The 13,007-nt window shown below is 54.3% G+C and overlaps 1 protein-coding gene across 2 annotated transcripts in view; it reads left to right on the top strand.

The window, feature by feature from the left end:
• The window catches only part of DEPDC5 (DEP domain containing 5, GATOR1 subcomplex subunit), a 58,927-nt gene extending 48,060 nt beyond the window's left edge, over positions 1-10,867 (top strand). For both annotated transcript variants that reach the window (XM_063144062.1, XM_063144061.1), the window contains exons 33-42: positions 2,953-3,104; positions 3,530-3,607; positions 3,897-4,029; positions 4,636-4,744; positions 5,392-5,613; positions 6,756-6,925; positions 7,191-7,362; positions 8,562-8,622; positions 8,989-9,071; positions 10,206-10,867. In XM_063144062.1, coding sequence (XP_063000132.1) covers positions 2,953-3,104; positions 3,530-3,607; positions 3,897-4,029; positions 4,636-4,744; positions 5,392-5,613; positions 6,756-6,925; positions 7,191-7,362; positions 8,562-8,622; positions 8,989-9,071; positions 10,206-10,498 — 1,473 coding nt within the window. In that variant the 3' untranslated portion in view covers positions 10,499-10,867. The remainder of the gene's footprint in view (positions 1-2,952; positions 3,105-3,529; positions 3,608-3,896; positions 4,030-4,635; positions 4,745-5,391; positions 5,614-6,755; positions 6,926-7,190; positions 7,363-8,561; positions 8,623-8,988; positions 9,072-10,205) is intronic.
• The last annotated feature ends 2,140 nt before the right edge of the window (positions 10,868-13,007 follow it).

Below are 13,007 nucleotides of genomic sequence, written 5' to 3'. Positions count from 1 at the left end.
CGTCTTCCGAGATCTGCTTTGCCCCATCAGAGCAGCCAGCCCAACTTCCAGACACAGGCTTTGGGGACTCGTGTTCTTTCCAGAAGGTTCTTTATCGTTCCTTCCCTGACTTCCCTGTTTTCACTGAAAAGACAAAAAAATCCCCAAGTCTCTCTTGCAGAAATAGATGGAAAATCTGTGCCGGCAGCTCCCCCCTCCCCCATTGCTCTTCTCTTCTGGATTCTCCCGGCCAGTTGGTACAAAGATCCTGGGGTAATTGACCACGCCTTGGCACTCTGTTAGAATTATTGAATAGCTAGCTTTGATTCTGCCACACAAGCAGGCATGTTTTGCTTGGGCACAGTATTCGGCATTTCGAAGGAGCCATGTTCCAAAGGATTGCAGCAATCTCCCCACCCAGCCCGGCTTGACTTTGGTCCTGGGTCCTAGAGCACAACCAGCAGGCCTGCCTTGCTGGTATTGCCACCATTTTACAGATGGGGGAACTGAGGGAGAGAAGCGACTTCACAAGGCCACCTGCTGAACCACTGAGTTGGGATTTACACCTCAGGTCTCTGGTCCGTGGTTAATGCCTTCTTTGCTGGGCAGGTTTAGCCTGGGGAAGAGAAGTTTGAGGGGAGACAGAATAGCACTCTTCAAAGACTTGAAAGGTTGTCACACAGAGGAGGGCCAGGATCTCTTCTCGATCCTCCCAGAGTGCAGGACACGGAATAACGGGCTCAAGTTAAAGGAAGCCAGATTCCGGCTGGGCATCAGGTAAAACTTCCTGACTGTTAGAGCAGTACGACAATGGACCCAGTGACCTAGGGAGGTTGTGGGCTCTCCCACACTGGAGGCCTTCAAGAGGCAGCTGGAGAGCCCTCTGTCAGGGATGCTATAGGGTGGATTCCTGCATTGAGCAGGGGGTTGGACTAGATGGCCTTGTAGGCCCCTTCCAACTCTGCTATTCTGTGATTCTATGCTGCACCTCGTGGGTTTTCCATCCTGAGGTAGGCTGAGCAGACCCTCATCAGTGTGTGTGGCCTACTAGGGTTTGTTTTTCTTTTAAGAGCAAAGGATTCTGGAATTGCAAAAGGGGAGGCGGCAGCGGCAGCTGTCAGAACATACAGTACCAGTTAATATCATTAGAGCTATTTGTTCCTCTTTGGCGAAGGCTGCGTGTGAAGGGGGAGAGCTGGAGGGGATCCAGAATTCCGTGGAACCAGATAGAGCATCTGTTCTTCTTGCCTGTTGTTAGGGGCTGGGGGGGGGGCCTTCAGGGGACCCTTGGTTCCTGGTTGGGGGGCGGAGGGGGAGGCATGGCGCAGGCAGGAGCCCTTGGGGTCAGTTCTCTTCCCCCTGGTTCTGCTGCTGCCTGATAAAACAGCAGAGAGTAAATGAAACAAAACACTACAGATCGTGGAGTTGCTTTATTTGCGAGAAGACAATGTAGGATTAATTATGAGTAACTTGACTGTGGTATGAATTGAAGCACCTTCTGACTGATAACACACACAACCCAAACAGTTTTACACAAATTTAGAATTGCTGTGGAGGGTTTGGAAAGTTGTTGTGATAATAAAATTACTGCTCCTAATTCCTGAAAGTTATGATAAGAATTAATGATTTCTAATTAAAATAAGTAAACTTTACTCAGTATTGGAACTGAGTTTGATGTTGCTCAATCATCTTTGAAAGAGTTGTAGCCTTCAGACGGTGCGGTGGTCTCCTCTCCCCCCACCCCTGCTGCCCACCTGCCACCGCCGCCTCTGCTCCTTCCCCACGCCCCCCCCCCCCCCCGTGCCGGCTAGAGGGACGTTTTCACCCACTGCAGCCTTTCCCAGCCTGCTGTGCTCCAGGTGTGCTGGAGCGGAGGCCGGCTGGCCGGCCGCCTTGTCAGTGGCAGGCGGAAGGCGGCGGCAGCAGCAGCGGGGGGTGGGTTGTCTCCTTCCACACGGAGGCTTTGGGGTCTCATGTTCTCCCAGAAGGCTCTGCCTTGTTCGTTCTGCTAGAACTCATCCCACCATCTACTCCTGCAGGAGAAAAATGTTTTGCAGTATTTCACTCAAGAGCACGGGGCAGCTCCTAGGTGCTTCCCTGCAACCACCACAGTGGAGCGGTTGGCGTGACTTAGTCATCCTGCTTTGACAAACTGGTGAACGCGCACGCAGGCTCCTCACTCATTCACAGGGGCACCGGCTGGCCTGCCGGAATAAGATGACTGGAGCTGCCCCAGATCGGTCCACCTCCCATGTTGCTGCTGCTCTCCGACTCCATTGGCCTTGCTTGGCCTCCTGGCAGGATTGTGGCTTTGGAGTGAGAGGGAGGAGGCAGGGCAGCAGAGCATTGGAGGAAGGCCCTTTGTCACGGCACAATCCCTCTGCTCTGCTCTGCTCTGCTCTGCTGGTCATGGGGCGGCAGCACCCACTCTCCTCAGGGTATCCTGACCTGGGGCTCTCTGGATGTCTTGGACTATAACTCTCCGCATCCCCAGCAACCCATGCAGGCTGTGGGATACTGAGAGTTGTAGTCTCTCCCATCAGGAGGACACTAGGTTGCGGAAGGCTGGGGCACTCCAGGGCCAGTGCTGGAAACGTGCTGTGTGGGCCAGGGCCAGGCCCAGGGGCAGAGCCTCTTCCTCAGGGGATCCTGGGAACTGCCGTCCCGTGCGAAGGGTCGGGATCTGCCTGAGAGCGCTCTGAGCACCCTCAAAGAAGCTGAAGCTACCACTCTCTGTGTCTTGGTAGAAGTCTTAATGGCTCAGGCCGTCCGGGTGTGAGAGAGGACCTGTGGCCACTGTCAAGTGAGGCCTGCATTATGTTGCTCACCTGGGCCGCAGGCTGGCGTGAGCGTTCCCGAGCCCAAACGTAAGCGCCCAGGCGTGTATCCATCCAGGCTTGGGTCGCATGCGGTGCCGCGCTGTTCCATTGGTAGCGGACTGCATTGTGGTGTTGGTGTCTCGCACCCCTCAAGGTCTCCATCGACCAGACCGCACCCATGGGCCTGGAAGCCAGCGCGGCCATCAACACGGGCCAGTCCACCGACCGGAGCAGCACGCCAGCCTTGGCCAGCTCCCAGAATGTCAGCGACGCAGCCTCCGCCGCATCTGGCTCCAGTGAGAACAGGTGAGTGCGGAGTGGATTCAGGTGGGCAACTCTCTCTGCCCAGGTGAGGACACCCGTGGGCCTGTCTGGGGGCAGAGACGGATGGGCAGTTCCCGTGAACGGCAGGGCTGGAGTCCCCGGCCATTGGGCTGGCTGGGCACCCTTAGGGCACGGAGATCTGTAGGCGATGGCTGTGGTGCTCCTCTCTTGCGTGGGCGAGAAAGACACCCGCCCTCCCACCCACCCACCCTTCCCTAATCCGGTGTCCTTCAGACACATGAAGCTACAACTTCTGTCATTCCCTGCCAGCATGGCCATTAGCTGGGAATCATGGGAGCTGTGGTCCGACACATCTGGAGGGCACCAGGTTGGGGAAAGGCTACTCTACATGAGCCATCATCAAATTGGCAGCTGGGCATTTTTGGTGTGTGTTTTAAACCTTGCAGTTTGCAGCCTTGCTCCACCAGCTCCCTGACGTCCTCCTCTACTTTGATGGAGATCCTCGAAGCCATGAAACACCCCACGTAAGTACAGTACACTTCCCTCTCCCTCACCCCCACCCCCACCCCGTCTCCTGGGCAGCCCATAGTCTTAAAATCCATTCCCAGAATGCCGGGTGGCAAATTCAGCTGTCTTGGGAGCATGTCAGAGCCCCCAGAATCCAGCCATTTCCCTCCCAAGGAAGGTGCAGGAACAGCAATTCAGGTTCACCTGTGGCCCCCAATTAGTTGGGAGCCGGCAGAAGGTGTCAGGGGTGGGGGGAACCGTTGTGTCCCTCTTGACCAACGTGTCCTTTTCCCTGCTGGGCTTCAGCACTGGGATCCAGCTGCTCTCGGAACAGAAGGGACTCTCCCCGACCTGCTTCATCAGCGCGGAGGTGGTCCACTGGCTGGTGAACGTGGTGGAGGGGGTGCAGACCCAGGCCATGGCCATTGACATTCTGCAGGTGAGAAGAGCCCTGAAGCCGCTCTGGCTCCATTCGGCTTGCTAGAACAGGCACCGCAAGCCTGCCGTAGCAACAACGGCTGCATTTCAACCCCAACCAGCAGCGGGGGGCTTTAGGCAGAGGGAGGCCCCCTCCCCCAGCAGGCTAGGCGAGGGCTGGGCCTGCCGCTGTCGGAGGCCAGGGTTAGCCCTCGCTGAAAGGGAGACTCTACACTTTTCCGGATGAAGGTCGATAGCCCCCATTCAGTTATATGGGGGGGGGAATACACAACTGCACTTGGGGTGGCACTCAGCCTGCTCCCCGCCCCAGGAGATACAGGCAGACACACACAGAGTGCCATGGGGGCTCTAATGCTGCTTCTAGCTGCACAGTCCTGCCCTGAGTTTTGTTCCTTGGTCACACCATAATGTTAGGAACTGACTTCTCGAAAGACGGGAGGCAGCCCAAACAGCTCTTCAGAGGCCGCTGACGCCACCCCTGTGAAGCCGTGCGCAAGGGTTGTGCTGTGTGGCCTCCCCGTGCGCTTCCCCAGACCTGCAGAGTGACTCTGCAAAGCCGTCTGCAGCTGTTCCCCCCCCTTCATTCTTTCTCTTCCTTAAATTTTAGAAAATGCTGGACGAGCTGCTGATCACGCACGCCTCCGGAGAGGCCCTGCGCACCTTCATCTACGGGTTTTACTTCTACAAGATCGCTGAAGACAAGGAGCAGGAGCGAGGTCAGGCTCTGAGGGGCGGTGAGAGAGGTGCCCTGTGGCCCCGCGTGGGCCCTTGGCTCCAGGGCCCTTCCTCAGGGGGGCTCTTCAGAAGATTATTATTGATCGGTTAAGTTACATATTTATACCCTTTCTCACACAAAGGACATCCAGGGTGGCTTAACAGCCATTTCATAAGACCCAGTTAAAATGCCGAATGGAAGGAAGGAAGGAAGGAATCTCTATTCTAATAACAAACCAAACCGGAAGAAGGAGAAGTGGGGGATCCCTCTTTGGGTGGGGAGCAGCGCTGTGTCCGCCCCACTTCTCTGCCACCCCCCAGTTGCAGAACTGCCTGCTTTAAATTGCCCAGTTGGCGTCTGTGATCTCTTCCGACCCGCAGATCTGGCCTGTGAGGCATAATCCACCCCGATGTTTATTTGCACAAGCTCCACTCAAAGAAGACACGGAAGGGCTGTGCTGGAGAACGTTCTGGTGGATCGGGCCCCAGGTTCGTCTGCCAGGGAGCAGGAGACGGTGTCCTTGAGCTGTCTTGGCTGGGCGGCTGTAGCCCTCTCCTGCCCGTCGGCGGAGGTGCGTCTAGGCGTACCGGAACAGTGGCAGAGGTCCGCTCGGGGTTTCCAAGGACCCTGTGGTTTGTGTCTCTGCAGTGGGAATACAGCCGGCCATGTGGCACACGGCAGCAAAGGACGATTTTTCTGCCTTCCAGCGGAAGTGGTTTGAGGTGGCCTTTGTCGCTGAGGAGCTGCTGCACTCCGAAATCCCGGCCTTCCTTCTGCCTTGGCTGCCCAGCCGCCCAGCCTCCTACGCCAGCAGGCACAGCTCCTTCAGCCGCAGCTTTGGAGGACGGAGCCAGGCCGCTGCGCTGTTAGGTAACCAGGCCGTGCGGGTGGAGGGAGGGGCTGGCAACTCTGGCGAGGACCACAGCCAAGCCTGCCAAAAACGCCACGGAGCTTGTGCATGAAAGAGGTGACTGAAAAGGATGTCGTTAAGCAACCTGGCAACTCTGCCCAGTGCAGTCTAGAGGATTTTGTTCACTCATGGATTGTGCCAGGGGTTATAATTTGGGGGAAGGCTCCCGGAGAATCACCACTGTGTGTGCCCAAAAGTCATGACTTTAAATTGTGTGCGTCTTATACGTTTTGGATTCAGCCTAGAACAGGTGTGTTGCTCCTCAGTCCCACCTGAAAAGAAAGCATCCTTTGTTTAGCATTCCAGAGATCACATAGAATCATAGTAGAGTGGGAAGGGTCCTCTAAAGCCATCGAGTCCAACCCCCCTGCTCAATGCAGGAATCTGCCCTAAAGCATCCCTGACAGATGGTTGTCCAGCTGCCTCTTGAAGGCCTCTAGTGTGGGAGAGCCCACAACCTCCCTAGGTAACTGGTTCCATTGTCGCACTGCTCTAACAGTCAGGAAGTTTTTCCTGATGTCCAGCCGGAATCTGGCTTCCTTTAACTTGAGCCCATTATTCCGTGTCCTGCACTCTGGGAGGATTGAGAAGAGAACCTGGCCCTCCTCTGTGTGACAACACACTTCCATGCAGGGAAAGACTTCTAGGGTGTGTGTTTTTTTTAAAAAAGTGGTCTGAGCATTGACTGTACCACCTAGAAGAGAGATGCTGCCACCACCATCCTGAAGACCAACTCACCTCTTACAGCTTGAACCTGAGTGCCTTGAGGCAGCCTTCCCCAACCTGGGGCCCTCTAGTCATGTTGGGCTACAACTCTCATCATCCACTGTAGACTCTTGGGACTTGTAATCCTTCACATCTGGTGGGTGCCATGTTGGGGGAAGGCCCCCCCTTAGGTGGTTTTAACACTGAGGGAAAGAACCAGAACAGGAGTCTTGAGCTCAGCTGCAAGCAGTAGGGCGACGGAGCCCATTTCTGGGCCAGCCATCATTGCCTTGGCCCCAGGTGGGGCCAGCAGGCTGCTGAGTAGCTCTCCTCTCACCCGGGCGCTTCACCTTCTCCTCCTCTCTCCCTTTTGTTCTGGTTTCCCATCTCCCGGCAGCTGCTACCGTGCCGGAACAGCGGACGGTGACGCTGGACGTGGACATCAACAACCGCACGGGCCGCCTCGAGTGGTGCAGCTGCTACTACCACGGCAGCTTCTCTCTCAATGCCGCCTTTGAGATCAAGCTGCACTGGATGGCTGCGACCGCGGCGGTGCTCTTTGAGATGGTGAGAGCCGTTGGGACGGGCGCGGATCGGGCAGAAGCACTCCTTTCCCTCTGTGCCCAGAGAGGGCCTCTTGCTGGGCTTAGGAGAAAATGCTGTCTGTGGAGTTGTACAGAATTCTATTCTCCTGATGAGGAATTTGGTGTAAATCAAAAGCTTGCCGTGTCACTGTGCAAATGGTTCCACTCCAGTTGCTCTGCTGGGCCCCACAGGCTCTTCCTTCCTCGTCCCTGAGCGTGGCCCCACTTCTCTTTTTCTTCTCTCCCAGGTTCAAGGCTGGCATCGCAAGGCCACATCCTGTGGGTTCCTGCTGGTTCCAGTCCTAGAAGGTCCGTTTGCACTGCCCAGTTATTTGTACGGGGACCCACTCCGAGCCCAGCTGTTCATCCCCCTCAATATCAGCTGCTTGCTGAAAGAGGGCAGCGAGCATCTCTTTGATGGTAAGGGGTGGGGTGGGGTGGGGTAGGGTGGGGGGAAGCCTCTGTCCTTCGCATAGCCCTTCCTGGCTGGGGAAGCTGGGAGGTGCAGCTGTGCTGGCTCTCTGGCCTGCCCGTGGGGTCTGAAACGGGAGGCCTGGCAGGGTGGGCAAGGAGGCCCCTTTGGGAAGGTGCACTCCAGGGTCTGCTCGAAAGAGCTCAGTTTCAAAACGCCAGTCCAGGAGGGGGAGTCAGGCTCCCGCCCCCACCCCCCCACCCCGCCCCCTCTCTCGGCGTGGCCCAAGTAAGCCAGCCCTTTCCCAGACACCTGCCAGCTGAGAGTCTGCTGCTGCTGCTTCTTTCCTGCATTCAGCTCAGAGGCCCCGAGGTCACTCTCACACCCCAGGAGGGTTGCTCCTCAGGCATGCAAGAGAGGATTTCGTGCTGTTCTGAGTGGGAGTGAGCAAGCCCCGTGCTGCAGTGCAGTGACACCCCCCTCTTCGGAGGGAGGGAGGGAGGGGCGTTCTGCCATGCCCACCTCTCCCGCATTGGCTGGGGCTGGATGAGGCCGGCACCGTCCGCGCAGGACCGCCTTGTCCCAGCCAGGGACTCACCGGGATCTGGCAAAGCCAGAGCAGCGCCCCTGCTGCCTCTCCCGATGTGCCCTCTGGGCTCGCTGGAGCCGGTCATGTGGCCCGTTTGAGGAGTGACTGCAGAGCAGCGGCCCTCTTGCCGTTCAGTGACATGCCAAGAGCCCTCCCAGGGCCCCTCTTGCCTGGACGGTGGTGGCACGGGGGATGCTTCTGCCATTGCCATGGTTGCACACTTGCTCGGGAGATGGAAGGACCGAATTTGCTGTCCTTCCACGGAAGGCTCTTCTCCCTTTGCAAGGGAGGCCGCTGGGGTAGGCTCAGCTCAGTCGACTTCCTCCTAGTGAGCAAAGGGGGGAATAAAAAGAAGAGTTGGCCTAGAAATGGAGGGCGCAGTTCCGTCGTGGAAACGGTTCCTTTGGGTCTGGCTCTTTGCCCTTGAGCTGGGCAACTTTGCTCCTGAATATCACTAAATATTGCATGGTGGCCAGCAGAAAGAGCCATGGCCTCTCCCGTGGCACACGCCGGGACTGGTGTAGCCACTCGCCACCTGCCTGGGCACGCAGTAGTGCTTCAGTGGCTTTGAGATCCCACCCTGCTGGCAGCTTGACCTTCCGGATTGTTGTCTTTCAGCCTTTGAACCAGAAACCTACTGGGATCGTATGCATCTCCTCCAGGAGGTGATTGCACACAGGTAAATTATGTGCTTGTTAATTGATTGGTACCTCGCCTCTCCACCAAGAAAATGGCGCTCAAGAGCATCCAGTCACTCTGCACGAGGCAGTTGGCGTGCTCACACCTCAAGGAGGAGGAGGAGGAGCAAATTGGGGGTGGGGGTGGGCCAGCAGAGCCTGCAGGCGATGCCTGAGCAACTCCTAGCATCTCTCTGGCTTCCTCCTCCTCGGAGCATTGTCCCTGGACTGGGCAGTTCCTGGCCTACGAGGGGTGGCCAGTCCTCGGAGGAGTCACGCTTGGACCTGCCAGGCGCTGATGGGCTGCTCCCTCTGCCTGGTCCTCTTGGGGCTGCCTCGGTCCTTCTGCAACGCTTTCTTCTCTTCAGGTTTGGATTTGTGCAGGATAAATATTCAGCCTCTGCATTCAACTTCCCTTCAGAAAATAAGCCCCAGTACATCCATGTCACAGGTGAGTCACATTGTTCCTGGGGCGGGTGGGGGGACCCATCAGCACCTGCCAGCCAGCTGGAGCGGCATCGTGCAATGAGGGCCGGGCTCCGCAGGCAGGCAAGAATCCTTTTGCCCTCCCAGGGAAGCATTTATGAGCCCCAGCCCATCCCTTTGGGGCAGCCTTCTCCAACCTGGTGCCCTCCAGTTGCGTTGGATCACAACTCCCAACAGCTGGTGGCCACACTGGATGGGAATGATGGGAATTACAGTCCAGCACATCTGAAGAGCACTAGGTTGGAGAAAGCTGCCTCAGTTGTCACGGAGCTCATCAGAGGGATAGAAAACAGCCAGTCGGTAGCTAGAAATGATCCTGTCAGCGGCCAGCAGGAACATGATGCCTTTGCCACAAGATCCAGGGTGCGGGGAGCGCCCTGCCCAGACTCATCCCAGCTTTTCAGTGAGCTCGGAGGCTGGCAGGTGCTGCTCCCCGGGGCTCAGGCGTCTGTTGCTGTGGGGAGGGCTAGGGGAGGCCTAACCAGGGCCGAATAGCGGGAGACCAGGACCTCGCACAATTTGGAAGCTATGCGTCTGTCAATGCAGCCCAAAATAGCATTTGCGTTGCTTCAGTAATTTACATAAATTGGGTGGTTTTCTGAACGTGATGCATGGTGGGGAATTAATGGCTTCCATTAAATGAGCACAGTGGGATAGAATAGGGTAAACGATCTCTCATAGCCCGGCGGTGATTGCGGGGCAGCAGAACGGTTGCCTGCAACAAATGGGAGCGCACTGATACGGCGGTGGCTTGGTTGTTTCTGATGCTGCTGCTGCATCTGGCCTGGCAGCACCGCTCCGGTATGTTCTCCTTCCCCTTTGCTGCCACCTTCCAGTTTGCTTTTCGTACAGGGCCTGTTTCATCCAAAGCACTTCCAAGTTGTGTTACTCTTTTGAGTTACTTTAATCAACGTTATTAGCATTGCAAGAGCTGCTTAGCTGGTTCAGCTTCACAATAGTCAACCTCCGCTTCAGGATTACAGGTTCCGTTGCACGTTGACCGGGGCTCCAGGGAGGCACCACACTGACAAGGGTTCATAGCTCAATACTTGCAATATGAGAGGGGCCACTTGTTAAAAACCCATTCCTCTTGACTCAGGGACCGTGTTTCTTCAGCTTCCGTACTCCAAGCGGAAGTTCTCTGGGCAGCAGCGACGGCGTCGCAACTCCACTAGCTCCACCAATCAGAACGTCTTCTGTGAAGAGCGCATTGGCTACAACTGGGCCTACAACACCATGCTCACCAAAACGTGGCGGTCCAGTGCCACAGGGGATGAGAAGTTCGCTGACCGGCTGCTGAAGGATTTCACAGACTTCTGTTGGAATAAAGACAAGCGGCTTGTCGCCTTCTGGACCAGCTGCCTAGAGAAGATGCACGCTAGCGCCCCCTGAAGGAGAAGTTCTTGCAAGCCGTGGAAGCCGCACGTCATTGGAATGGGCTTGCCGAAAAAGTGGGTGTGGAAAGCATCTTGGGAAGTTCTGCTTTGGCTGTTGGAAAGAAAAGATCTTGGATGCAGCAGGTTGGCCAAGTTGGCGGTTGTCACGGATACGTGTGAACCGTCTCCCTCTGGGCAGTTCCCATCAGCAACAGGCTGGAGTGGAAGAAAATTAGAAGCCACTCATGAACAAGGAGCTACAGCCTTTTGATCCTTCAGGGATGCTCATGTTTTCTGTTTATATGTAAGATACTATATATAGATATGTACATTCACATGGTATGAAAGTGTAGGAAATAAAAAATAACACACTGCTGTCCCCTTACTGGTTTTATGGATATGGTGCCTAGAAAAAGGATAAAAAGCAAGGCTCGAGCTGCAGGCTTACAATCAAAAGAGATGGGCAGTAAGGAAAACAGGGGAAAACGCCAAGACTGGAAACAGCAAGGGAAGGGATGGATTGCTTAAACACTGGGAGAGAGGGAGCCCCCCCCCCCCCCCCATGAAAGAGGAGAAGGAGACCAGGCACAAACCGTTAAGCGCTCAAGACACTAGGACAGAGAGGTCCAGGAGGCAGGGGAGGGAAGGAATTGCAACAGAAGCAAAAGATTAAAGGGAGCATGCTGAGAAAATCAAAACTGGCAGAGGGTGAATGAAAGCTACAACACACTCAAAGGGTGGAGCAGAAGAGAGAAGGAGCTCCATGACACCTACTTTTTAAATATTTATTTATTACATTTATATACCGCACAATAACCAAAGCTCTCTGGGCGGTTCACAAAAATTAAAACCATTAGGAACATAATAAAACATCCCACAAGCTAAAAACCCAAATACAAAATACAATATAAAAAGCACAACCAGGATAAAACCACACAGCAGAAATTGATATAGGATTAAAATACAGAATCAAAACAGCAAAGTTAAAATTTAGATGTTAAAATACTGAGAAAAGAAAAAGGTCTTCAGCTGGCTACAAAAAGAATACAGTGTAGGCACCAGGCAGACCTCTCTGGGGAGCTTGTTCCACAGCAGAGAAAGCCCTCCTCCTCCTTTGGCAGGGGCTCACGGAGAAGGACCCCTGTGGATGATCTTAAGGTCCGGGCAGGCACATATGCGAGGAGGCGTTCCTTCAGATAACCTGGCCCCAAACCGTTTAGGGCTTTGTATGTTAGTACCAGCACGTTAAATTGGGCCCAGACCTTGACTGGCCGCCAATGACGTAAAAGGACTGGCGTGATGTGATCTCACCGGCCAGTCCCTCTTAGTAAACGGGCTGCCCTGTTTTGTACCAACTGAAGTTTCCGGACCGTTTTCAAAGGCAGCCCCACATTTAATGCATTGCAGTAATCCAAACAAGAGGTGTCAGAGCATGGATAACTCTAGCTAGGCTATCTCTGTCCAGATAAGGGCGTAGTTGGTATATCAGCCTAAGCTGATAAAAGGTGTTCTTTGCCACTGAGTTTAAATCCAGTTTTCATCCGGGGTTTCCCCCTCCATTTCCGTAGCAAGTCCAGCACTGGGCACTTTCACGTCTTTGCGTTGTTGCACTATTTCAGCTCATGTATCTTTTCACCTGGAGCGCTACTATGCCAGCGAAATCCCCTGCCCTGCCCCCTACATTCACCTTTCCCCTGCAGTTAATTTTATATTTTAAAAAAATTCTTTGTACAGCAGCCTGAAGCTGCGCAATTATGGTAAAACAATACACTATCCTTTCCCCTAAGATCATATTTAAACAAACTCCATGGAGAGAAGGAAGGGAGGCCATTTGTAGGAAACAGGAGGGAGTGCCTGGGCCGAGACTGTTGCTGCCCCTTGGCTTGGGAAAGGTTTACAGGGGAGGAGGAGCGAAGATTTGTTTTACTCGTTTCAAAGGGTGGGCAGACAAACAACCATTTTAATTAATTTCTTTGGTAAAGATGGTCAGGTCTCCAAGGTAACAAAAATGCTTGCATTTGCGTAATTTTTAAAGATAAAGAGATCAAATTTGGCACAGTGATAGCTCTTAAGGAGGGCTTTAGCCATGCTAAGTTTGAATCAGATCCATTTGTGCTTTGAGTTTTAGGATTTTTTAATCCTCCCCTCAAACCACTCCCAATACTCCTCCAATACAAAATTCCACCTGTTTGCATTTGTGGAGGATCTGTTTTCCTTTACTTTGATAATACACAGCTGTGCATCTCCAGTTCATAAAAATAGAGATCTGCTGGGGTCCTCAGGGACATGGGCTCCTTCCTCATCACTCTGGCTTTGTTCTCTACTGATTTAACTCTTTTTCTGTGGGCAATGAGGGTGGAGTTGGACTAATAAAAAGTCAATTTAACCTACTAAGCTCAGGAGGAGGAGAACCACCCCGCCCTCCCCTTTCATCAGCAAGACTCCATTCAAAGCACACTCCCCACAACAAAGGAAAAAGTGTGAGAACAGCACTTCACAGAGGCTTAAGGCGCATTAAATCCACT

This window comes from Elgaria multicarinata, chromosome 18 (assembly GCF_023053635.1).
Source record: "Elgaria multicarinata webbii isolate HBS135686 ecotype San Diego chromosome 18, rElgMul1.1.pri, whole genome shotgun sequence".
In the NCBI taxonomy this organism is placed as follows: Eukaryota; Metazoa; Chordata; class Lepidosauria; order Squamata; family Anguidae; genus Elgaria; species Elgaria multicarinata.
Note: the sequence above shows the minus strand (reverse complement) of the source record. Positions and strands in the feature narration are given on the sequence as shown.